The sequence below is a fragment of the Caretta caretta genome, chromosome 2 (genome assembly GCF_965140235.1).
Source record: "Caretta caretta isolate rCarCar2 chromosome 2, rCarCar1.hap1, whole genome shotgun sequence".
NCBI lineage: Eukaryota > Metazoa > Chordata > Testudines > Cheloniidae > Caretta > Caretta caretta.
The window spans coordinates 172277715-172304980 of NC_134207.1; the positions used below are offsets into that span (position 1 = coordinate 172277715).

General features: G+C 42.3%; 1 protein-coding gene across 4 annotated transcripts in view; it reads right to left on the reverse strand.

Moving 5' to 3' along the window:
• CNTNAP2 (contactin associated protein 2) overlaps positions 1-27266 on the reverse strand; it is a 1645619-nt gene that overhangs the window by 244230 nt on the left and 1374123 nt on the right. For all 4 annotated transcript variants that reach the window (XM_075125590.1, XM_075125593.1, XM_075125592.1 and 1 more), the window contains one exon: positions 20368-20495. In XM_075125590.1, the coding sequence (XP_074981691.1) occupies positions 20368-20495 (128 nt within the window). The remainder of the gene's footprint in view (positions 1-20367; positions 20496-27266) is intronic.

The window sequence follows — 27266 nt, forward strand, 5'->3', positions numbered from 1 at the left end:
GGCCAAATTCTCCTCTCAGTTCAAAAAGAAGACAATTTGCCCCATTGAAATGTAAATTACATTCATTTTGAACACCCACTGAATGCCAAATTATACCACTTTACTTCTTATACTTGTTTTCTCATCAATTTATATCTGACAAAAAAATTCTATCACCATATAAATCACAACTGAATTGGCTTTGGCTGTTTACTCTCCACAAACGCATGGACAGAAAAAAATAATCTCACCAAATTTCTCCCTGCATTTTTCCTATAACTCTTTTGGCAACTAAGTCTAGGCAAAACTCAAAGGGCCAGACTCTCTTTTTTTGTTAAGGCCACTGTGCATCACAGAAGCCCAATGAAGTGACCTTCAATCTGCTGGAGACAGCCATTCCTCTAGTGGAGGGAAACTCTCCACTGGCATACATCTGGTGCAGGTGGCTCTGCTTTCTCCTGTGCCAGCTGCCTCCCACTGCCAGTGTAAGTAGAGGAGAAGAGTGTGTTAACTCAAGGGTATTCCAAGGGAGAGACAAGGGTGAGATAGGGAAGGGAATGGGACATGGCAGAATAGAATGGAGCTCTGCTATCCCTGATACTCCCCAGGCACAAGGTATGTGACCACATGCTAGTAGCATAAATTAGGCTGTTCTGAATCAGGAATTTGCAACTGCCACTGTCCACTACATCCAGGTTCAGCTCAGATGTAGTGAAGAATCAGGGTTAAACAATATAAAGATTCAGTGTTTGCTATTAAAAGGGCAGCATCCCACATTCCTTAGCAAGACCAGACCTATGTAAAGAATGTTTTTCTGGATATTTGAGCTGCTTTTACTACTGACTGCATGGGTGTATGGTTTTTCAATATGCCCAATTCATAATTTTCATTCTACATTTCTTTCTTTCTTCACTGTTAGCCATTCAAGTGTGCTTGTCCTGCTGCTTAGGTCAGAACGGAAAAGGCTAGCTTTTCAAGGGTGGTGGCTTCATGGTAATGTCATTTCACTCTATTTGGTCTGGATCTTTTCTGATATGTGCAATGGACAGTAGACACTTGCATTCAACTGCAAGATGGTTTATTTTTTTCCCCAATAAAAAAAATCTTTATCCACCATATCCGCTCTGCAAATCCAACACCCAATAAAACATCTGACAGCGAATAGCATGCTGTAAGAAAGTATTCAAGTCTCTCTTGTGAGTCCCTGTGATTCATGTTAAACTGGGTCATGTTGTAAGTCTGCTCTGTGAGTCCACTGGGGACTTGTATACAAAATTCCAACTCAAAGTGAATTTTTATGGCCAAGTTGTAAATGCTGACAGGCCTACAATCAGAATGTCATGAGCACGGAAATCATTAATCTTAGCAATTCCATATTTTTTTCTGAGACGACATTAAAATGGATGTCGATTCAGAGGTGTGTGTGGAAAAGGTTTCCCAATTAAACTTACACCGCTTCACTGGACTATTTTCCTGCATATGCGAAGATAAGTGGGGAGGTAGTTTGAGCGTTGGCCTGCTAAACCCAGGGTTGTGAGCTCAATCCTTGAGGGGGCCATTTAGGGATCTGGGGCAAAAATTGGAGATTGGTCCTGCTTTGAGCAGGGGGTTGGACTAGATGACCTCCTGAGGTCCCTTCCAACCCTGATATTCTATGATTCTGTGAAACTACTTCCTCCAGTGGAAGAAAGTAATAGGGGCAAAATGTCAAGAATACTTAGCTCAAGCGGGGTGGAACTATATCAAAAGAGAAAGAAATCATCTGTTGGGACTAAAACAATTACAGTAGTACATGCTGCAATGTTGTTCATGCAGCAGAACCCCAATCTCATTTGGAAATACAGGGGCATTAAATCTTTCAGTTCTGTTTATGGTAGCATCCACCACGGATCATATATTATCAAAAGAAGACATAGCTTATTGAAAACTTATATTAAGGCCTGGGGCAGTTTCATTCTGAACTCTAATTTTCCAGTTTACAACATCTGAGAATTCCCTTTGATGAAATTACAAGTCTGTAAATACTCTACAGTATTTCCTCCTCTTTTTCAGTATTTGCTGACAGCAGTGAACTTGAATGGCAGTTTCAGAAGGACAAGGTGCCCCGACCCACAAAATCTAGCACCCCAAATGCAAACCAATACGTATAGCGCTTGCTTTGCGGTTTATAAGGGATACAATAACGTGTGTAAGTGAAGCAATTAAGGGGCAGATACCTTCCTGCTCCTTCTTTCAGTCCCATGTGTGCAGTTTGGAAGAGTGTGAAAGTGAAATTACCCATTTTTATGTAGTTACTGGTCTGCAATCTCCCATCCTCAAGGTGGGTATGGCTTTTTCTCTACTTCGGATACTAGGGAACCAATACTGGTACACAGAAGCCAATATGCCAATAAATCATGCCATCCTATTACTGAGACATAGGAAGGGGTTAGGTTCATCTGGAAATATGCAGGCACCCCAGCAGGGAATTCCACCATTGCTCACTGTTTCAAACATTTCCCCTCACATATCCTAAAAGAAATTCCATTTATATTTAATTGTCCCAGAAAATTATGCTGCATAAAATAGGGTAACAGGTGAGCAGACAGAGACAGACTTAGTCATGGGAGATGAAACCATTTTAATTAGATATTAAAGAACTGTAATAGAGTGGATTTATTTACTAAGAAAGTTTGAGCAGGGTGACTTGCCAGGTTATACTTTTTCTTATGAGCCTCTGAAGGCAGCAGCTTGATATTGAAGAAAAAACGGTTACCCACCTTTTCGTAACTGTTGTTCTTCAAGATGTGTTGCTCACGTCCATTCCATTGTAGGTATGGGTGTGCCCATGAGAATGGTGTTCCGAGATTTTTGCCTTAGTGGTATCTGTAGGGCCGGCTTCTTGTGCCCTCTGGAGTGCCGTGCTCATGCCGCGGTACATCAGGCGCCGCTGGCCCTATGCCCTCTCAGTTCCTTCTCACCAGTAATTCTGACAGAAGGGCAGGAGGGCAGGTAATGGAATGGACATGAGCAACATATCTTGAAGAATAGTTACAAAAAGGTGGGTAACCATTTTTCTTCTTGGAGTGCTTGCTCATGTTGATTTTATTGTAGGTGACTCACAAGCAGAATCCTTGGAGGTGTGCTTGGAGTTCACAGTCTTGCAGATTGGAGCACTGCTGTGCCAAAACCAGCATCATCCTGATCTTGCTGGGTCAGCGCATAGTGTGAAGCGAATGTGTGGACAGACAGCCAGGTCGCAACCTGACAAATTTCTTGGATTGGCACTTGAGCGAGGAAGGCTGCCGATGACACCTGTGCCCTAGTCGAGTGAGCCGTCACAATCACCAGCGAGGACACCTTTGCCAGCTCATAACAGTAGCTGGAATCCAGAATGAGATTCTCTGGGTAGACACTGGGCAACCCTTCATCCTGTCTGCGACAGCCTAGCAAACAACCGTGTAGACTTATGGAATGGCTTCGTTCTATCTACGTAGAAGGCCAGTGCTCGTTTGACTACCAGGGTATGCAGCATAAGGCTTTGGATAAAGGATCGATAAGAATATGTCTTCATCTGTATGGAACTGGGAGACAACCTTGAGCAGAAAGGCTGGATGTGGATGCAGCTGGACCATGTCCTTATAGAAGATCGTATAAGGTGGTTCCGACGTGAATGCCCTGATCTCGGATACCCTATGGGCTAAAGTTATAGCGACTAAGAAGGAGACCTGCCATGACAGAAACAGGAGGGAGCAGGAAGGCAAGGGCTCGAAGGGAGGTCCCATGATCCTTGACAGCACAAGATTCAGGTCCCCAGGGGGAGCCAGGTTCCAGATATGTGGGTAAAGGTGCTCCAGACCTTTCAGGAACTGCGCTGTCATGGGATAGACGAAGACCGACCTACCTCGAAATGGAGGGTGGAACACCGAAATGGCCACCAGGTATACCTTAACCAAAGATAGCGACAGGCCCTGGAGCTTAAGGTGCAGCAAATAGTCCAGGATGTCTTGCAGTGGGGCCTCTTCTGCAGGAATGGGATGATCTGAGGCCTAACACATGAACCGCTTCCACTTTGCCACGTAGGTAGCCCTAGTGGAGGTTTTCCTGCTGCCCAGCAGGACCTGCTGGACACCAGTGGAACACCGCCGCTTATCCCCACTTAGCCAGACAGTAGCCCAGCTGTCAAGTGTAGCGCCGCCAGGTTCGGGTGCAGCAGATTACCGTGGTTTTGGGATAGCCAAAGAGGCAACTGAAGTGGGGTGGTTGCCGAAAGACTCAGCAGCACGCCGAACCAGTGTTGACAAGGCCATGCTGGGGCTATGAGAATGACCGTTGCTTTGTCTTGCTTCACCTTTAGCGGGACCCTGTGGGTTAATGGCACCAATGGGAAGGCGTACATCAGCACTCCCAACCACGGGATCAGGAGGGCATCCACCAGGGAGCCCTTGTCCCTGCTCTCCAGAGAACAGAACACGTGGCAGTTTCTGTTCTGCCTGGACACAAACAGGTCCACATGGGGAGCCCCACACCTGTGGAAGATTAGGCTGACCACCTAATTAGGAGCGACCATTCGTGGTGAAACGAGAAGGTCCTGCTGAGGCAATCTGCCAGGATGTTCTTGGTACCGGGTAGATGGGTGGCCACCAGATGAATGGCATGCCACACACAAAAACCCCAGAGGCTGAGCGCTTCCCGACAAAGGGCCGAAGGCCTGGCGCTGCCCTGCCTGTTGCTGTAATACATCGTGGCAGTATTGTCCATCAGGACTTGCACCACCTTGCCTTTCAGGTGGGGCAAGAAAGCTTGGCAGGCCAGGTGAACCGCTCTGAGGGATGGGAGGTGGGTTGGTGGTGGTAAGGAGGGGTGGCCAAAAATTGCAGGGTATAGCCCCGAGCCACTATGTCCAGGACCTATGTAACCCATGACCAGGCCAAGCGTTAGGGGAAAGGCAGTTGAGGTAAAGGCTGGAAGCAACCGGGCAGTTGGCTGGTGTGTCACTCCCGAGTGCACTCTCAAAACGAGCGCTTCTGGCCCGTGTGGTGTTTTGCTGGGGGAGGCTGCACAGGAGATCGGGATGACAAAGGGTGGCAGCGGCTAAAACCAATGTCTGTTTTCCTTGCAGACCCTTGTCAAGGCTGCCAGTGTTGAGGTGGCGGAGGCGGCCAGAATGGCTGTCTCGATGCCTGAGGAGTGTGTATTTCCAGAGAATGGAGGTTTCAGAGTAGCAGCCATGTTAGTCTGTATTCGCAAAAAGAAAAGGAGTACTTGTGGCACCTTGGAGACTAACAAATTTATGTGAGCATAAGCTTTCGTGAGCGACAGCTTATGCTCACATAAATTTGTTAGTCTCCAAGGTGCCACAAGTACTCCTTTTCTTTTTAGAGAATGGAGGGTCGCCCACCTGTCTTTTAGGCCGTACAGTCACGCATCCCTTTGGTCGGAAAAAAGGCTGACACCGTCAAATGGGAGGTCCTGAATAGAGGCCTGCATCTCCTGGGACAGTTCAGTGGTCTGGAGCCAGAAACTGTGCCGCATGACCACTGCCAAGGCTACCATTTGGGCAGCTACATCAGCCACATCCCAAGCCACTTGGAGGGAGCACCGAGCCACAGCGGTACTTTCCTCCACCAGAGTTGTGAACTCCTGAGAGATGAACCTGAGGAGAGAGTCCCACAAGTTAAAGTTATAGTGACCCAAGAGGGCCTGGTAGTTCGCCACCTGAAACTGGAGGCTGGCCATAGACTAAACCTTGCGACCAAACAAATCCAGACTCTTGGCCTCCTTATTCTTAGGGGTGATACTGGTGAGCCCCTGTTTATCCCTCTCATTGGCTGTCAACATGGTATAAGTACTCAAACCCTTTCGCAGGAACAAAGTACTTCTTTTCCACCCTCTTGGAAGTAGGTGGGATGGAGGATAGGGTTTGCCAGATGGTCTTGGCAATGTTCAGTCCTCGTGCACCAGGAGTGTGATGTGGGCTGGGGTGGATGCTGACAGCACATAAAACAATGTGTCTGTCTGCTCTTAGCTCTCCAGGTACTGGGAGCTGAAAGGGGATTGACTGCGCCATCGGCTTGGGCCCTTTACTGCTCCCTGGAGTCGGTGACAGGTCCTTCTAGGGGGAGGAACTTCCCAGGGCTGAGCCCTTTTGCGGGTCTGGAGTGGGCATATGGCCTGAACAGCGTTCTTTGTCCAGAGCCCCATGGTCATGCTTGTTTGGTGCCAACTTCTTTGTTTTCTTCTTTGGCACCAGTGACAGGGATTGGTGCTGGGAAGAGCCTGGTGCTGGGGGTGTGCTATGCACCAAAGCCAAAACGCTGAGTGCTGTGTCAGGCCATGCCAACTCTGAAGCTGGGCGTAGGGCAGCCTGCATCAGGAGGGCCCTGAGACATATATTGTGCTCTCTCTGTGTCCGAGGATGAAAGTTCGTACAGATGTGACAGCGCTCCTTTATGTGGGATTCCCCGAGCAGATTAGACAACTATCGTGCAGGTCACTAGCAGGCCTAGGCCTGTTACAGTGGAGCAAGGCTTAAAACACAGAGACCACGGCATGCTTGATCAGGGGGAAAGTCCCAGCCAGGACACTATCTAACTAAACGCTTAACAGCTACTTAACAACTAAGAAATGATTAAACTATTTACAGCTAGAAGCACAAGGCTGAGATAGTAGAGAAAACTGCTGACCTCTTGTGAAGCAAGGGACAGAGGCACTCTGACTGACCACCATGCGCGGTAAGAAGGAACTGAAAGGGCATAGGCTGGAGGCGCCTGATATACTGCAGCATAAGTGCGGCACTCCAGAGGGTACCACAGTCGGCCCTATGGATACCGCTAAGGCAAAAGTCTCCGATGACCATGCACGTGGGCGCGCGCACACACGTTCAATGGAACTGACGTGCACAAGAATTCAAAGAAGAAGAATCGGAACTATTTGATTAAATGAAGTGGATGATTCGTATCAAAGAGGCAAGCAAGCACTGTTATTCATATTTCATCAGCTGCAATCAAGTCCACTGAAAACTTAGTACAACACTGATCAAAATGAACTTAAATATTAGGCAGGTGGTCATCAAGGCTGACCTTTGTCAAATAAAATATTTCTTATTACTGGTCAATTACATTTTGTTGTTAGCATTATAATTAAGCATTTTGGCCTGGGTATTTTTATTAAAAGTCACACACTAAATGTGAGTAATAAACAATAAATCACGGATTTATCTAAGATGAAGCTGGAGCCTTGCCGGCCAGGGCTGAAGTCGAAGCTGGAGCCCTGCTGCCCGAGCCTGAAGCCAAAGCCCCATTGCCTCAGGCTAAATTATTGGAATTTTCAAGAAGTCATGGACATCTCATAAAATCACCGAATCCATGACCTCTAAGACAGATTTGTAGCCTTAATTATAATTGCTAAGGTATTTTGTCTTACATACTTTCTGATGGTTTGTGGATGAATTTACATTTATAACATGACAGCAGTTATATGGCAGATAGTTCCTGAACAATGGATTAATTAAAACAAGTAAAACTTTCATTTTGCAAGTTTTAATTTTCTTATTATTAGAGACAGTTGCAACCATTGGAAACATAGGGTGAGATTTTCATGATCACTCAGTGTTGACCTAAATGTGCTCCTATTAACCTCATTGCTTCTGAAAATCCAACCTATAGTGTAAACTATACAGTAGGTCTAGTTGCATAATGAAAAGTTCATTACATTGGTGTGAAGAACATGGAAAACATATGTATTAGTTTTAGGAATATTATGCGTACCTCTGTTGGTTTGATAGACATTGGATTGCTTGCTAAAAGATAAGTATGGATTACACAGTTTTAGGTGGTTTGAGTCTGCAGGAACCAAAGTCAATGGTTTTAGATAAACCTAATCACCAGTGTTTAACTAACAATACAGGTGTGAAGGTCTTTTGTTGTTTTGTCTCTGTCCAAGAGGGACACAAGCACTCTCTAACTTAGGACAGGGTCAAGGCCTTCAGGTGGGAAACCATAAATAAAGAACTTGGAAACTAATACATGGAGGGGGAGAGGCAGGTTTTGCAGAGAAGCAGACTTTAACTCAGTCTCCAGAAAAGCAGGTCACCAGGGATAAGTCTGGCCTAACTAAGTCTTCAAGGAAATGCTGAACTTTAGTTAAGACTACATGTAGGTACATGTAGGTCTTTTTTTTGTTTTAACCCATTTCTCTCTGCTTGCTATGTTTCTCTGGATAAATAAATAATACTTTATTTTGAAGGTCACTGAATTTTCATATTGCATACAGCTCCCAAAAATGGAAGTCTGGAGTAACTGCCAAACCCAGACGGACCTGCTGAGGAAATGTGGCTGGTAAATGGCATGCTGTAGAGCCCAGAGAACAAGTCTAAAAGTGGGGTGACTCACAGGATTCCACTATGACAGACGTGAAGGCATAGGGCCTATCACTTGAAAGGGTACCTATGGAGAAACTGAGTGAGGGGTCAAAGGTATAGCTAAACCTGAATTGTAACAATTGGTCACTGTCATATTCTCTCTTATAGATCTGATTCGCCACTGCTTGTAGTCAATTATACCTGTGCAAAATGTGTGGAAAATGCATCTTGACCATGTACAGATTTATTTCCCCTTTAAACAAGAGAAAATGACTAAAAAAAGGTGCAAGCTAGTGGAGAATCAGGTCCATTCATATGTAAACACACTTTTTAAAAAATCCCACTGTTTTGACGAATTTGCTTTGGAATATCTAAGCAAGCTAGAAATGGCATTCTCAAGCATTCTAATACTATATAGCATTAGTTTTGTTCCTGGTGGTTTATGAAATAGCATATATTGAAATTATTAGTCTCTTGGATCACCTACAAACACAGGGTTATTTACCAGGCAGGGCAGATGCTTTCAGCATTCCAAACATGTTGAATCAATCCACCAGAGTAGTCAGAATCTAGCTTTCAAATGTCACCCCTAAAATGGCACTTTTAACATCACAATACCTCAGAGCACCTGTCATAAACGTACAGCTAAGGGTAGCATAAAGTCCCTCCTTTACCTGTAAGGGGTTAAGAAGCTCAAATAACCTGGTTGGCACCTGACCAAAAGGACCAATAAGGGAAGAAGATCCTTTCAAATCTGTTGGGGGAGGTTTTGTTTGTGCTCTCTTTGTTTGTGCTCTCTTGGGACAGAGAGAGGGACCAGACAGGAAAAAAAAACCTCTCCTAAAACCCTACTTGAAATAAGCATCTAAGGTTACAAAAATTGTAAGTAAAGCAAGGAAATGCATTAGATTATCTTTTGTTTTAGCTTGTGAATTTTTCCTATGCTAAGAGAGAGGTATATTCCTGTTTTCTGTAACCTTAAAGTTTTGCCTAGAGGGGAATCTTCTGTGTTTTAAATCTTATTACTCTGTAAAATTACCTTCCATCCTGATTTTATAGAGGTGCTTCTTTTACTTTTTTCTTTATAATAAAGTTCTGCTTTTAAGAACCTGATTGGTTTTTAGTGTCCTAAAAACCCAAGGGTCTGGTCTGTGCTCACGTCGTTTACCTATTTGGTTTGTATATTATTCTCAAGCCTCCCCAGGGAAGGGGGTGAAGGGGCTTGGTGGGGTATTTTGGGGAAACAGGAACTCCAAGTGGCCTTTTCCTGTATCTTTGTCTAGCTCACTTGGTGGTGGCAGCAATACTGTCCAAGGACAAGGAAGAATTTGTGCCTTGGGGAAGTTTTTAACCTAAGCTGGTAGAAATATGCTTAGGGGGTCTTTCATGCAGGTCCCCATATCTGCACCCCAGAGTTCAGAGTGGGGAGGGAACCCTGACAATACCACATTGAGGCATGACTGAATACTGACTCAGGGAAGAGTACCACATAGGGTGACATAAAAATCAACATCTTGTGGTTGCTAACATTTCTTTCGAGGTTTCTCATACATGTATAAGGGCAGGCAAAACAAGTAAAAAGCTAGAGCAGGTTGAAACTTTCCAGTGAAAGAAGTCAATATTGACAAAACTTCATTTTGGAAAAAAATGAAAAAAAGGGAAAAGGTTCATAAAGCTGGAGTGGAACATTTTGACTTTATATCAGAACAACATATTTTGATGTTTCATCTCAAAATGACTTTTCATTTAGAAATTTATTTAAATTTATCTTATATTGTAAATTTTATATTATAAATTATAAAATAAAGTCAAAATTGGAATGAAACATTTAGATTTTATGAAAGCAGAACGTTTTGACTGACCTGAAACAATGTTTTTTCCCCCCAAATATTTAGTTTTGTAGGAAATTTCAAACGTTTTTTGGTTTTGTTCCAATTTGAAATGTTGGAATTTCCCATAGAATAGAAATTCTGAGTTTTGACCATCTTTAAAGAAATATATAGCAACAGGCACCTAGAAAAAGCAAAGCTTGAGGTTAACATTTTAAAAACTGAATAATTAGGAACCTTAATAGAAATGGCCTGAATTTCAAACTACCTCCAGCTATCAAACCGAACCAACTTACATTGAAGTCAACAGGAGCTATAGGCTTTGAAAATGAAGACACATCTATGTACATGACTACTTACTGATTTAGGTACCTAACTGTAGGCAGCTAAGTTTGAAAATATTGGTCTTCCTTTATCATTACCCAGATAATTTGCATTTGTCACACTGTTTCCATGTCAAGTGAACAAAAAGGTAAAGACTTCTATTATTGCAATATTGCCTAAGACATGGTAGTAGACCTTCTCCTGCTCAAATTCTGAAACAGCTGTTTTATTTATCATTACCTATATAAATTGTTGCTCAGCTGTGACACCTAATAACATAACACACTGATGTATTTAATACTGACACCACAGCTGGCCTGATTTGTCAACACACTGTGCATCCTATTAAAAAACTGACCTTGTTTATGAGTTTAAGGTCCAACTGAGAATTACAAGCTCACACTGAGGCTGTGATTTTTTTTTCTGAACCTTGGGTGATATCACTGAAAACCAGGTTCAAACAAAACCAGAGGATGTAAGGGTCAGGGAGATGTGAGCATATATTTTAAAAAATCACTAGGCCAGCCTTGTTACAATAAACATGGCTTTTAATTTATGTCTTTATTTTGCTGAGCATATCATTTGCTTTGGGGTTTTCCTGTGACACAGAACTATTACGTAGGATATCATGTTAAGGAGACAATGTTTAACAGACATCACATCATGTTGCTTAAACAAGATTAGTGAACTTTATATAAGTTTTTTTTTCCATGTACAGATCAGCTGAAACTAACAGGAATGGATTTATTGTCCCTGGGAGGATTTCAGTTTAATGGATTTATGGAGCTCTAGTAAATGCCTTCTCCTTTTGGGAAATGATGAAAACAGTCTTAAAGTGAACATATGAATCAGTAAGCTTATTTCTTATGATAGCTAATGAAACTTTATTAGAATGCGAGGTTATTGACCTGTACATGTGATACATGTCAAGTACTGTATCTAAGGAATACAAACACACCTGGCAAAGGAAATGTTCTTGTGAGCATCAATCATCTTTTTTAAAGTCTAGAAAGAGTGATTTCAGTGTAACTGCCAGTCTCAGTAAAATACATCTGTACAAAAATCAAGAACCAATCCAAAACATTACATTATTTATTAAGCCAACTTTATTAATAGCTTTCAAAAGGAAATGCAAGATTAAAACAACAAGACCAATACTCAGAAACGAAAGGAACAAAGTATCAAATCATTCAAGGAGTAATCACGAAGCACAGGAAAAGGATCAATGAATAAAGAGCTCATGGTATATTTCCCTGGAGAACACAAGAGATCAATGGACTAGTGTAGAAACAGAGTTTTGATTAGTTCCTGAATTTCTATCATCTGTCAAGGAGATTTTTTTCCTCTGTCACATGATTCCACATAAATAGGGCTGCTGTTGGACTTCCTGAAACCCTAAGTGGAGACAGCTGCAGTAAGTGCAGAAGCTCCTTCCCCCCATCTCAGAGATAAAAGATAATGGGAGTTAAACATAAGTAGTGAGTCATGGCTCTTTGATCAGAAAGGCTCACTGCGAGAATAAAAACCACACAAGTAGAAGTGAAAAAATATATAAATTCAAGAAGCAAAAATCTAAAAACCCTTGAATTTTTCTCCTCACCTTCTAGCAGCAACAGCACAAAGGAAAGGGGACCCACAGTGCAGAAAGAGCTCACAAAGAAAGACCCTGCCATATTCCAAAATTTATTTGAAGTCAAGGCCTCATAAATTCTGTGGCAGTGGAATTTGCTGTGCAATTCACCCTGAACCATAAAATTATGATCTGGAATATGTGTGTGAAGAAAACACTGAAAATATGAACTGAGCGCAACCAGTACTGTTTTGTCTTTCTGAGTTGTGAGCAGATATCTTAGTACAATGCGCAGAAACTTCCTCAAAATGCACAACACCATCTAAAGGTCTGTCTACATTTTACTCCTGGGGGAATTCTGCAGCAAAACATTAAAAATTCTGCACCAAAAATTAAAAATTCTGTGCACAATATTTTAAAATTCTGCACATTTTTGTCAAAATAACGCAATATAATCAAGCTGGTTTAAATTATTTTGGTAATTTATTTAAACTACAATACAATGGATGGATAATGGAAGTGGGGAGCATTGGAGGAAATCACCAAACCCCCTCTGTCTAATAATAATGTAGCTAGTATTGCCCCTTTACTTCTAGTTATTAATCAACAAATATATGCAGCCATATGCTCAGTGTTACATCATAGGCAACTGAAAAGCAAGTGAGGGCTGGGAACTCAAACTCACAATTTATACTGGCTACTGACTATCTCCATAAAGGTCAGTAGCAAACAGTTCATGGAGCACATTTTGATAGGAAATTTTTTCAGTCCAAAAATTTAGACCAGTTCTAATCACTAAAGCACCGTAAGCATTTATAAGGCCATACTGTCATTTACAATAAGGCTCGTTTACACCACTCTGGCAATATAAAGGAGCCTTAAAATTTTTGCACCTGTTTTATAGTCCTGCGGGAATTCACTAAGAACAATGTGAACAATTGACTAAACAGGCAGGCTGCTACATTCTGCTCTGCCTAAGGGAACAGAGCCTGCCCCACACCCACCTCTTCAGAAACACCCCAAAGCCCTGCCCCTCAATGCCGAGCATGCAGCAAGAGTGAGTGAGACGGACAGACTCTCTCTCTCTCTCACACACACACACACTACCCAGCCCTCCCGTGGTGATTTACATCTCTACTGGCTGCTCTAGGTGCCCAAACCGACCTGTCTGCACTGCCAAAGAGGGGGCGCATGACCGCTCTTGCCACTTCCCTTTGCTTCCCCATGAGAAGTCATTTTACTGTGGGGAAGCAAAGAAATCTGCAGGGGCCATGAATTCTGTGCCCATGCAGTGGCGCAAAATTCCCTCCAGGAGTAACATTTATGGCAGCTTATAGTGTACAGACATTGCATGCCCAGCTACCAAGGTATAAATAGCAGTGTAGACAATGAGGCACAGCTTAGGAGAGTAGATAGAGCAGAGTGCCCAACACATCTGAACCTTAGGGTATTTACACTACATGGCTCTCTCAATGCCGAAACAATGCCTCCCATATCTACACTGCTATTTTTAGCAGTGCAGAGTCCTGCTGCCTCTCTGCCGCCAGAGCCTTTTCCTCCTGTAGTGAAGGTTCTACAGAGGAGAGGCAGTAGTAAAAGGCTCCGGCAGTGGCTGCTAGAGCCTTTCTCCACCACAGTGAAAGGCTCTGGCAGTGTGCCTTCTCACACTTGCTGCAGTCCCTTTGCGCCACTCCAGCAGCAGAGAGAGACTGGGCAGGGACTATCTTTTTGTTATGTGTTTGTACAGTGCATACCACAATAGGTGTCCCCACTGTATTACTGCAATTCTGCTAATGAAGAGTCTGTATAAACAGTTTAACTGGCCTCCTGAGGATACCCCAAGGATAGTGGGAATTCACAGATGATGCAGAGTCACCACCCCTCTTTCTGCTCCTGGTGTAGAGGACATTCCTTTGGAGAAAGAAGTGTGAATATAATGTTGTTTCCCTACAATAATCCTTAGCGCCATAGGCAACTGGGCACAATTTAGAACAGTCCCCTTCTGCCATCAGGATTGGGGGAATGCAAAGATTACATAGAACCACTTTGCTTTCCTCTCTCCCATGGCTGCGTTGAGTGTAGCTTAGATGGACCAAAGAATCTGTATCAATTACTTTTCATTGCTACAACATTAGTACAATACATCTAATGGAACAATTCGAGAACAATACTTTTGGTCACACCTTAAAGTGCTTGCTTAAAGTTTGAATCTGGTATCGTGCCGGACTCACATTGAGCAGAGTCCACCAGTTTTGCTAAAAACTGGTTAAGTCTGCTCTAAGTCTGGCACTCAGAAGGCCCAATTCAATATTTTTAAAATATTCCGCAACACTAAAATGACACAATGGAAAAAGACAGAGACTGAATATCTTATCCAATGTACAGGATACACGCCGGGAAAGATCCATGGGATTTTTGCCACACTGACCAGATGAATCTATAAAGCCTTAAGCATTAGCTGAGTGGAGCACTGCTGGCTTGTAGGACAACAAGGAAATCCTTAGAGAAGAGGAGGGCCTTCTGTTGGCTACTTGTACATAGCAGACTTAGTTTTGTGACTCAGAGTCAAAGATGAAGACGTTATCTTGCAATACAAAGTTGAAGAATCATGCCCAACCAAGTTTCAGAATGTTTTTCAGCATAACTTATTAAGCTAATTTACAAGATTCTATAACAATCCCTGCAAAAGATCCCTCCAACAAAAAATATTCTGCATAATTATTTAGAAATAATGAGCATATCTTCACAGAGTAGCAAGTTTTTTGGGGGCATGTTTTCACAGACCAGAAGTGCAAGGAAGTATAGTGTTTTTCTCAGTCACAGGTTTCTGAGATGTGACATCCACAGTCCAAGCTTGCCCAAAGCAGTCTCTAATGGGTCATGAATCAGGAGAACAGGAAATAATCACTAATATGACCAAGGATAAGCCTCCCTTTCTGAAGGAAGAGTCTCAAAACTATCTACATTTGCAACAAAAGAGCAATTAAACTGTGCGATGAAACATTTGGCATTCCCAGTGTTCCTTATTTTCCATTAGAGAGCCAAGACTACAGTAGTTAGGTATTTTGGCAATACACATACTGCTGATACAGCATGTCTCTCATTAGAGAAACCCTTACCAACATGTTCAACTACGGGTGCCTACAGTTAGGCTCCTAAATCCATATTTAGAAAGGTCATTGACTTGTGTGCTAGACCTCACATTGCTTGGCTAATAATGTGAAAACAGCCTGTGGGTGTGGCTCCACTAGATTAAGTTTCTTGATATTTGGGTGTGTATCTGTCACAGTGCAATGGTATACAGATTTTTTCAGAATCGCTCTCAGATCTAGTCTGTTACTGAGTTCAGTGCTAGAGCCACAAAGCAGTTGAGTGGATGTAGGCATGGAGTGTTGATTGGAGAAGGGGGAGTACAGGGAAAGTTTTGGATCACCTGCACTGTCACGGTGACCTAGCCTACAAATCAAAAGTAAAAATTATGGATAAAATTTCCCATTTGTTGTTTCCTAAATAAAATAATGGTTTGTTTAAAATGAGAAACCAACTCCAGAACATTTCCTTCAAATTGTTTTTAGGAACCCAACCAAGGAGTGCTGATCAGGGACACACCAAAGTAGGAGATGATGCCAAACAGAGCACAATTCTTGAGTTGTGGGTGTCAATAATATAACACACTCATGCGTATACTGCGTGCATGGTTGGGAGCCAGCATCATTATCATGCAACTCCAGGGAGCAGGAAGGAGACCCAGGTAGAAGGAGGGAGGCAGGAAGATAAAGAAGCCACATGGCACCAATGCTGTGTGTGGCAGGCCCTAAACAGTACAGAATGCGTGCAGGTGTTAGACATGGTGTTCTAGGTCTCAAGTAACAACAGGCCTTTTTAAAAAAATCAACACAAACAAATACTAAGGAGGGGACCACCTACCCTGAATCTATTACATCAGCTCTGTGGGGCTAGAACCGTCTTCCTCCACATACGGGGCCAGGGACAGACGGTTTCCACTTTAGGTACCCTGCCTGCTCTTAGGTATCTGTCACGGAGATGCTTTTGGGCCTCCAGTGGCCTTTTGTGGGCTGCAATCTTCCTGCAACACCCTGGCTTGAGACGGCAGCTCATCCCTTGAACCTCCCCCCCCAACCCCAGAAGAGCAGCTCTGTAGCCTGCTCCTTCACAGCTTCCAGGTGCATCTATGCCCAGTCCCTGGACAGGACCTGGGTGAGGGGTTAGGAGCTGCAATCTGGGGACATAGGGGAGCAGGTGCTGGAAAGCCTGCCTGAGGTTGGGGCAGGTGGCAGATGATATGGGGATGCTGATTTTTAGGATGAGGCCCTCTGGGTGCCTCCTATGAAGGTGGCACCACAGGGCACTGGTGCTGGAATCCCTTCCCATGGAAACATGGGAGCTCCTTTTGCAGCAGTGGCTGACAGCCACATTTGGTTGCCGTGAAACCTCTGAGAAATGCTCCTAAATGTCTGAGCACCATATTCACCAGTGAGGGATCCCTCATTCATCCACCTACTTTCCCCACCTCCACCTCATATCCTTGTCTATTGATGTAATACATATTTATTTATTTTGTGTGTCAGTCCTTCTACCTCTCACCCTCCTTCCTCTCATCACACTGACTAAATGACACACTGAGAATTTAATTCAAAATGACCACTATTGCATTTCATATTCTGATCCTAAAAGGTCAAAATGTTAGATGTTGATAAAGTTATTTCAATGTTTTAGAATCTAATCTATTTAAATTCCATCCCATGAAAATTTTTTAAATTTTTGATTTTTCGTTCCAATGTGAAATGAAAACCGGTTGGGAAATGTTGGGGGATGGAAATTCCATTTTCTGACCATTTCTAATCGCCAGTCAGATGGGTATGGTATTTGAAGGGATCTCTTCACCTACCACTGGCCTGGGATACAGCATTAGTTTTATAGGCAGGGCTCACATTCCCTCTAGTTTCTCTAAAGTTCTGATCCAGCTACAAATTATAAAAAAAACCAAAAACCAGTCACCTTCCCATTTATTCCCTCTAAATGTTTATTCTTATTATTACTACTCTATTAATTGAAAGCGGTACTGCGTAGAGAGCCCAATTAAGGCTGAAACCCCATTTTGATGAACTGTGACTGGGTGTACCAGGCCCTTTTAGGACCCCTGCTGGAGGCCTTGTGGTCCTACTACACTCCACCCCAGAAAATGAGCAGTGAAGGTGGGTCCTCCAGGCCCACCTAGAGGGGCTGCAGGGAAGCAGACAATCAAAGCAAAGCAGATCGAGTTAAAAGGAGCTGCATGCAGAACAGTTCCTGGTGGGGACTAGAGGAGCTATGAAGGTGCTCCTTGCTGAAGCTCAAGGGAGAGCCAGAAGAGGCAAGGTGGCCTAAGCTCTGAGAAGGGGATAAGACTTGTTTAGAGGCCTAAGTGAAGGGCAGGACTTGAAGAGGCTCCAGTGAGAAAGTCCTGGGGGCACTGCTCTATGCCAGGGAAGATACGGACTTTAAGCTAGCCCAGAAGGGGCTGAGAGCTGAGCCCAGAGACAGGGCTACAGACACAGATACTGACAAGGGCACTGCATAGGCCCTGTTGGTCCTTTTTTTCACCCCAGAAGTTTGCACTTGACCGACAGGAGGTGCTCACAAGAGGTGAGTGTCCCCTGTCACACGGGCATTGTACAAACAATTACTAAGAAACGGTCTTTGCTACAAAGAGTTTACATTCAAAATGGACAGAGAAAGGAAGTATCCTTTTACAGATGAGGAAGTGAGGCACAGAGAGATTAAATTACTTGACTAAGGTCACAAAGTAACTTTGTGGAAGAGCTTGGAATGGAATACAGACATCCTGAATCCTAGCCCAGTGTCTTGCACACAGGACCATCAATGTAAAGGGGGCAAGTGTTGTTAGTTCTATTAGAAAATAAACAAACTGCCCCTTAACAACACTGTCCCATGCACAGGCAGGACCGGCTCTCGGCACCAGCAAAGCAAGCACGTGGTCGGGGCGGCACAATTCCATGGCATTCCGGCCACCTTTTTTTTTTTTTCTTGGGCAGTTGCGCTCTCGGAGCTTGGGGCAGCAAAAAACCTAGAGCCGGCCCTGTGCACAGGAGCCCCAAGGCAATCTGTGTTACCATTCCTGACAGATCATTCCACGCCTCCACGCCTCCAACCTCCCTGCACAGCTAAATACACAAATAAATAAAAAGGGACAGACTTTTTAGCAGGGACAGACTTTAGCCTGCAATAATGCAGCATTAGCACTGCATGGTAGCAAAAGGGAGAATGGCCATCACTCAGTGTTATATCAGGGGTATGGCTGAGTCATAAAAGGGCCAGTACGGAGAATGATGTTCTCACGAGGAATACACAATGTTGTGTTGTGTATTTATGAGCCCATCTACATGGGCACCCTGACCGTGTTTTAAAATCATTTTCAGCAATTCACATTCAAAATGGTTCTCACCAACAGAGGCGATGTCTGGGGTGGAGGTGGGGGGTCACGCATCCCTCCCCCAGATTTGCTGCGTGGCTTGGAGTGAGCATGCTCAATACCATCTGCTGAAACCACTGCACTCACTCTGCCTCTCCGCTATTGGCAGGTATGGGTTGTCTTTGCCCACCAACAAGGCTGGACCGGCCAGATGGACAGGACGTAGCTTTGCCCTGAAGGGTCTGGGAAATTTTCTTTTCCAAAATCCATTTAAATGACACTCTAGCCTTTGCCCAGCTGAGCGAGTCCAATCCTAGATGGGTTGTTGAAAATGAAAATGGTTCAAAGCCTGCTGAATTTCCCAGCCTAGCTCTCTTTCCCCCAAAGGATTTCAATGCAGCCCATACAAAGTTCATGATCCTCAGCGAGGTGCTTGTGGAATAGAAAGAGATCTCTTCACCCAGCCCTGACCTGCAATACAGCAGCAAGTTTGACAGGGTAGGGAATGAAGAAGGCTCCAGAATCCAAGGGAGAATACACAGGGGTTGGGGGTTGGCCAGGAATTCAAGGTGAATTCAGGGCCATGGAAATAAATACAAAATTATTCACAGGATAGGATTTATGGCTTCACAAAACTTGGCAGTATAACTCAAACAGCAGACTGAGTACAATGCAAATGGACTGTTAGGAATTCATTCATTTCCCAAATAGCTGTTGGATTCAACTGTGTTCCAGTAGCCCCTATTATTTGCTATTTACGAACATTTGAGCAAATGCAGTTTTGTTCACACTCCTGTTTGAGAACAGTCAAATTCATATAGATTTCTATTCATACTGATACTTGGGCAACATATGAAAAAGGGTATGTGTGCATGAAAAAAGTATTTGCATTCCTTATTTCCTATTCATCATTTGTAAAATCTTGTATAAAAATGTCACTCATCTAAATCAGGGAACAGAAAGAGTAACTTCTGAGTCAAGTGATCAGTCACACAACACAAATAATAAACAGTAATTAGTTTCTGTGAACAATTTGCAAGCATCCCATGAAATATGTTTGTACACAATATTCATCAAATACATTAACAGAAAACAGAAAGAAAATGAGAAGAAATTAGAAAAATTCTCCAACAGAAAAGCAGACTAAATGCATCTGATAGTGACACAAAGACCCATCCTTCCAGCCATATTTATGAATGACAATAAAGGCTAGGCCAAATTCACTCCTTTTCTTTCATTTTGAAGTCACTTACCATCATTTACTACATAAAACATACACTTCAATCTTTATAACTCTGATATTGCACCTCCTACAGACCAAACTGGAAGGTATGTATCCCCTCTCCAGTGCACAAGTTTAAAACTAGAAACTGCTACAGAGACCCATCCCTGGTTTACAAGTCAACATTGAGCTCTGATGAGGATGGTACTTGATAGCAGTAATGTCAAACTTTACACAGCTATAACCTGAGTTTACAAGGATGCATTTAGCCATAATGCTACTATTTATATCTCTATAAACTTAGTTTATGGTGATATAAATAGTAATGCTAATGGCATTAACAGCAGCACTCAGCAGCATCACAGCTGTCGAGTGCTGCTCCTATGCTATTTGTATTACTGTTTATATAATCATAAACTTAGCTGGGTAGTCAAAGATGCCTCATTTACCATACAAGAAAGATGAACGCCCACCTTTTAGATCCAAAGCGGAGCCCCTTATATTGGTGGTTTTATGGTCATTTCTTTCCCTTTCTCTGCACATCTTAAACTCTGCTAGGAAGCGGCTGTTAGCAAAATGTAACTTGCATGAGCTTAGATGGGGAGACAATCAAAGTTTTCCTATGTTCCAAAAGGGCTATAAGCTAATCAGGAGCAACAGCAAACTTACGGTCTCCTTGACAGCGCACAGGACCCACAGTTAACTTGGATTCTGATCCCGATCGGTCAATATCTCCAACCACCACTTGACTCACTGGTAGATGTTCTTTGTAAGACAAGAGCCCAGCATCTTTTCTCCTGAGACAGAGAAAAAAAGAAACAATACAATTAGTGAAATATTTACAAAGATTTTATTCCCTGACAATGAACGAATCACCACAAGAATAAATACTCCTGAAAAGCAATAATTAAATCAATACAAAAATGTTACCCTTTTGTTAATCCCATCTATTTGATTAAATACCTCCTATTAATATTATCATATGTATTTTTGTAAAACAGATATATTCATTTCATCCAAGAAAATCTCTCCAAAATAGTTTCATTGGATTTTTTGTTTGGAACTGACCACAGCCCATACGTACTTGAGCAATGGTACTTTGTTGATTGTTTAGCTTGTTTGCTTTGAATGGAGAGGAGATTTTCAATACCTCCTAAAGACATATCCTTTTTGTCCCAGCTGTGACCAGTTGGCACTCTAATGATATAACACCTGCTCACAGGATGAATAACATTTCCATTGCTTTTAATAGTTTTAGCACTGCACTGATGACAAAAGATAAAGAATTAAGAGCTAAAGTCTTCTGACTACCCCAGTATATAATACAGATGGACAGAGACCTACATTTTAGTCACTTCACCAGGATACCTCAACACTTATGTGAAGTGAGAACTGATTCATGTTTTAGGTCAGGTGCCTAAAATGAAAGCATTAGAACAGCAATTGTGCTGTTCCTTTAAAACAGAAAGCAATAACTTAACTAGCCACATCCTCTCTTTCCATGAACCATTTTTTGTCAGAAGCAAACAGACAGGGAAGCCAAGAGCAGTCATGCAGCTCCTAGGATGTGAAGGATAATGCAGCCTTGAATTTAATACAGCTTTTTGCAAATATTAGTGAGACCATATTGTTAAAGACATGAAAAAATTAAGAGGAAGGAAATTAAGAGGAAATTAAGAGGAAAACAAAACAACTTAACAGTTGTCCAAGCTGCATAACCCAAAAAGTGAAGATATGTATCTTCCTCTTTTTTTACAGCACCTTTCTAAGTGCTCCAGTAAATCAGCAACTAATAGTAACCACAGACTTTCCCACCTTCTTCTTTACAAATCAATTTCTTTGCTCAACAAGAACACGATACTAAGGATGATTTTAAAGCCCTAGAAAATATACTGAGTAATATATTGTAGGGAGCAATTGCATTTTGGGATAACACTACATGCTCTGAAAGCCTTTTCCACTGCTATTTTCAATGACTTTATGACCCTGTAACATTAGATTCCTATTATCCAGGAAGCAGAGCAGAGGGATTTGTGTGATCCAGTAAAGCTGAGAGTTTCTCAGTAACACTAATATACTGTCTCTGGTCACATCAGCTATTGAGTCCTTCTGAAGCAATGGAAGATAAAAACTCATTTAAAAAGAAAAGCAATTAAAGTAATTAAGAAAATAACTATCATGTTAGAAAGACAGCTCGTTGGAACTTGTGTCTGCTCTCTATGATGAAGAGAGTAATTAGAGATTTATTTATTACATATTTGAGAAAGTTAAATGTTTTCTGAAGACACTGGATGACTATTTTCTTAAATCTTTATGTTCTTTCTGTTTCAGAGTTCCCACCTTTATCTCAGAACCCGTTATTTCTCCGTTCTTCAGCAGTTCCAAGAGGCTGAGACCATTAACTGAGTATGGTTGGCCATAGCCTTTTCTAGATTCTGCCGGAGGAGACTGCCAGGAGACAAAGAATGGAGAGAAGGACCTCTCATATCCTTTGTGTCTAAGTAAGCTGCTTCTGCAGATTCTGCTAAATAATAAAAAGTACTTATACAGTGCTCTTCATCTATAGATTTCAAAGTCCTTTAGGAAGGTGGGAAAGTATCATTATCTTCTGTTTACAGATAGGAAACAGAAGTGCAGGAAGGTTAAGTGATTTGCTCATGGTAACAGAATGGGTGAATAAGATTATAATTCCAGGTTCCCTGATCCCCAGCCTGATGCCACATCTATGGGACCCTAGCCTCTGTAACATAAATTAAAGGTAGGTTACCACTTTACTCTTACTAAAATTTTCCTCTGAAATTATTTTTCTCTGTTGAATGCCACTATTTCAAAAAGACCTTCAAATCAGAGGTAACTATTAAAAATATAAAAATTTTTTAGATGGTGATGAAAAGAAAACTACACCAATGGCACTCCATCCCTCACCTCCAACATTAGCGGATATTTTCAGCCCCAAATAATGGGGCGAATGATCTTTCAAGCCTCTATCAGCCATAAATGCCACCTCCTTTCCAGGGAATGAAAATGTCTAGTAATGGTTTCCCCGCCTCTCCTTTACTAATGTTATTGATCAGTGTTCATACTCATTATTAATGATTTATTTATGGAATTAACACAAAATACTGTGATACTCTTTAGTAACTTTAGAGCCATTGCCATTAAAATAAAAAAGTGTTACATAATTTCTCCCAGTAGTGCTCTTGCTTTGTTTTCTGATAACTGGCTGTTTGTCACTGTCATAAATATAAAGAGAAGGGTAGCCACCTTTCTGTATACAGTGCTATAAAATCCCTCCTGGCCAGAAACAAAACCCTTTCACCTGTAAAGGGTTAAGAAGCTAAGGTAACCCTGCTGGCACCTGACCCAAAATGGCCAATAAGGGGACAAGACTCTTTCAAATCTGGAGGGAGGGGGCAAAGGGTTTGGTCTCTCTGTGTGTTGCTTTTGCTGGGAACAGATCAGGAATGCAGCCTTACAACTCCTGTAAAGTTAGTAAGTAATCTAGCTAGAAAATGCATTAGATTTTATTTTGTTTAATGGCTGGTAAAATAAGCTGTGCTGGATGGAATGTATATTCCTGTTTTTGTGTCTTTTGTAACTTAAGGTTTTGCCTACAGGGATTCTCTGTTTTGAATCTGATTACCCTGTAAGGTATTTACTATCCTGATTTTACAGAGGTGATTCTTTTACCTCTTCTTTAATTAAAATTCTTCTTTTAAGAACCTGATTGATTTTTTTATTGTTCTTAAGATCCAAGGGTTTGGGTCTGTGTTCACCTGTACAAATTGGTGAGGATTCTTATCAAGCCTTCTCCACGAAAGGGGCTGTAGGACTTGAGGGGATATTTTGGGGGAAGACATCTCCAAGAGGGCTCTTTCCCTGTTCTTTGTTTAAAATGCTTGGTGGTGGCAGCGTATGGTTCAAAGACAAGGCAAAGTTTGTACCTTGAGGAAGTTTTTAACCTAAGCTGGTAAGAATATTCTTAGGGGGTCTTTCATGCAGGTCCCCACTTCTGTACCCTAGAATTCAGAGTGGGGAAGGAACCTTGAGAGTCACCATGGTAGGAAACTTCCTCTCCTGTGAGAGGAAGAATAGTTCAGTGGTTAGACTTTTAGCCTAGGATTAGGAAGAAATGAGTTCCAGTTGCTTCTTTTCCACAGCCTGCCTTTGTGACTTTGGCCAATTCCCTTAGTCATTTTATGCCTCAGTTCACCATCTGTAAAATGGGGATAATAGTACTTCCCTGCCTCACATGGTGTGTTGTAAGGATAAACTCATTAGAGATTGTGAGGTGCTCAGATGGGGCACACAACAATGGGGGCCATGAAAGTACCTAAGACCTGGACTACACTACAAAGTTACTTTGACTTAAGTCACCTTGCATTGACTTATTTGTGCATGAGTGTACACTCACATTGGTCTACTGCTGATGAAGGCACCCCATTATGGTGACATGGTAACACCACCACCCTGAACAGCATTGAGCCATGGCTGATATACTGTGGTTGACACAGTAAGAGTGTAGACACTGCGTGACCTATGTCAACCCTAACAGTCCTCCAGCCACTGTCCTACAATGCTCAACAGTGACTCCTCTGGTCACAATTATGAACTCCACTGGCCATGAGTCACAGAGACTGGAAGCCGTCCCCCACTATAAAGCCCCTGCATATTTTTGAAATACCTTTTCATGATTGCCCAGCTTGATGACCTCACCTAGCGGCTCTTCTTTGTGTGCAGCTGCCCAAACCATTATGCTGGCTACATATTCCAGATGTGCTCCTGCCTGTGTCCTGCTAACTTGGGGTTGGGCCAGGACACCATCTTCACATTTAAACATGTTAAGGTAGAATGCATGCACACAGTTTGCCGAGGGGACGTAGATGAAGGGGTACAACAGGTATCGACAGCAGTGCCTCATGAAAGCGAAGGTACTTCAGCAGGAATACCACAAGGACAGGAAGACCAACATTTGATCTGATGCTAAGTCACAGACCTGCCACTTTTACAATGAGCAGCATGCCCTACTTGGTGGAGACTCCACCAGCATCCTGCAGACCACCGTCGATAGCCTAGGGGAACCTGAGACAGAGACCCCTGCCATGAACAGCTAGGAGGAGAAACATCCAGTGGGAGAGGTCCAGCTATGCTGTGAGCCAGGATCTTTTCATGACTCCACCGCGACTGATCCTGATCCGGGGGAAGGAATCTCAGGTAACTGTGTGCATGCACTCTACCTTAACATGTTTAAATGTGAAGATAGTGTCCTGGCCCAACCCCAAGTTAGCAGGACACAGGTATCTGCTTTCCACTGGTTTATTCGTATGAAAAGAGGTAGAGATACAACAAACAGAAGTAGAGTTATCTGTTTTTCATTCCCTGTAGGGCTAGGTGAGAGTGGTCAGAGGCTTGTGAAGCTGTTTGTTTATGTACACAGGGATGTCCCTTATATACTACTTTTGTTTATGTACACCGGGATTTCCCTTGTATCCTCCTGGGAGATCTCAATGAAATTTCCATGGAAGTAATCTGCAATCCTCCCTCAAAGATTTCTAGGATGACAGCCTTATTTCTTCCTCCACAGTAGGACACTTTCCCATGCCACTCTGATGACTTTGGCAGACACCATTGCAGGAAAGAGGCTAGCGGCATACAGGCCTGGGTGGCTTCAGGATGCCAGCAGCAGGTGTGTCCTCCATGCCTTTGTACTCTCAGAAGTGAGATATCAGCTAAAATCACCAGTGCTGGAAAATAGTGCCAGTGCTCAGTGCTATTACACCAAGCACTACACAATCCTAACACCACCCAAAACTTCAGGGCCAGGTAGAGCACAGTCTACTCCATCACATTACTATGGCTGACTGTTAAAATGCTCTTTCAAGGCTTCCCTCAGCTCTGCATTGAGCTCTTCTAATGACCTCTGTGTCTGGCTGTTCAAAGTCAGCAGAGAGCTGCTCCAACTCCGTCCTCCACCCCAGTGGCAACTTTTCCCTTTGCCTCACATATTATGCAGGACACAGCAGGCAGCTATAACCATTGGGACCATCCTTGTTCCAGCCTCCCTGTACAACTTGTGTATGCCTCACAACACATCGCAAAAAATTCCCCCAAAAGGTGTTGTGCCAAAGGGCGGTGCATGGCACACTGGGATACCTACCCTTGGTGACCATACTGTGCATTGACACAAGCACTCCTTGTGATTGCTTGCAGTGCTGATACAATCATCCAACTATGCATATGAACAATATATGTCAACATAACTTGTGTCAACCAAAGCTGGTAGTGCAGACATGGCCTAAGACAGACAGATAGAGAACTGACTGGTATTTCAATATACTTAGTAACTGGAGTTTAGTATGTGCACTCAGCTTCTCTTTTATGTGGTGTGTGTGTGTGATTAGTAGTGACATACATTTTGCTTGATAAACTTAAAGTTTCTAAACCAAAGACTAACTGTAATAGTTGAATTTACACTATATCAGGAACACTCTGCTCCTAGATGGAATAATGTTCCCACAGCTCTTTAAAGATCTTGCACATTGAGATGGTGCAAAAGGTTTCCCTCACTAAAGAAAATCCACCTAAGAATAAGGATTGAATACAGAGTGTGTCATATTCCTGTTAAAAGTCAAGTAAGACTAAATGAATCTCATCAAATCCTGTAATTATCATGAGATATTGATGAAATCTCAGTAAAATGTTCATATTTCTAATTTCCATTCCTATATATACTGTTTGTAAAGAGCTGCAGGGTACTTCTAAATGAAAAAGGTCTATATTACTGTAAGATTTATTATGATTGTTTTGATTATGATCAGTTCTTTACTTGTAATATTGTATGTAAAAAGAACATGCATTATGTATACATGAACAAATGACATTCAAATTAATGTTAAGATTCTGTATTGCAATTAATTTGCTTATCTATTTATTTGAAATAAACACGCCTTATTTATTTGAAATAAACAGGATTCATTTCTTATCTTCATTTTTGTTAGATCCCAATAAAGGCATTGCATCCCACTTAAGCTCTGATTCAATAGTTCATTCCTACACAACAAAGCACATGAGCACAATTTAACTTTAGGCATGTGCTTAATGTTGAGAGTGTGCTTAAGTGATTTACTAAATAGGAATAGACTTAAGCATAATTAGGGTTACTAGTGATCTAAAAAATACAAACACACAAAGTGCAAAATTTCCTTGTTGTCCATCTGCTACTAGACCCAACTTTTTAATGGGCTAGTACCTCTCTAGTGATCTCTGTATTTCCATAATCTACTTTATAGGGGTGTACTGAGGCTTAATTAAACAGATGTTTGTAAATGAATGTCTGTAAATAAATAAATAAAATTTTAAAAAAAAAGCTTTAAGGAAGTACACACGTGCGAAATATTATTTGTTTTCTTCCAAAAAATAGTGTGCAAGTACTCTATTTAAATTTGAGATGCTAATGGCAGAGCTAACATTACAGAGAATCTAACAAATTATAGAATTCTGGTAGCAGTCTTGATAATCTGGGAGCTATTTCATTGCTGATAGGTATGCTGTAATGAACAGGATTAAAA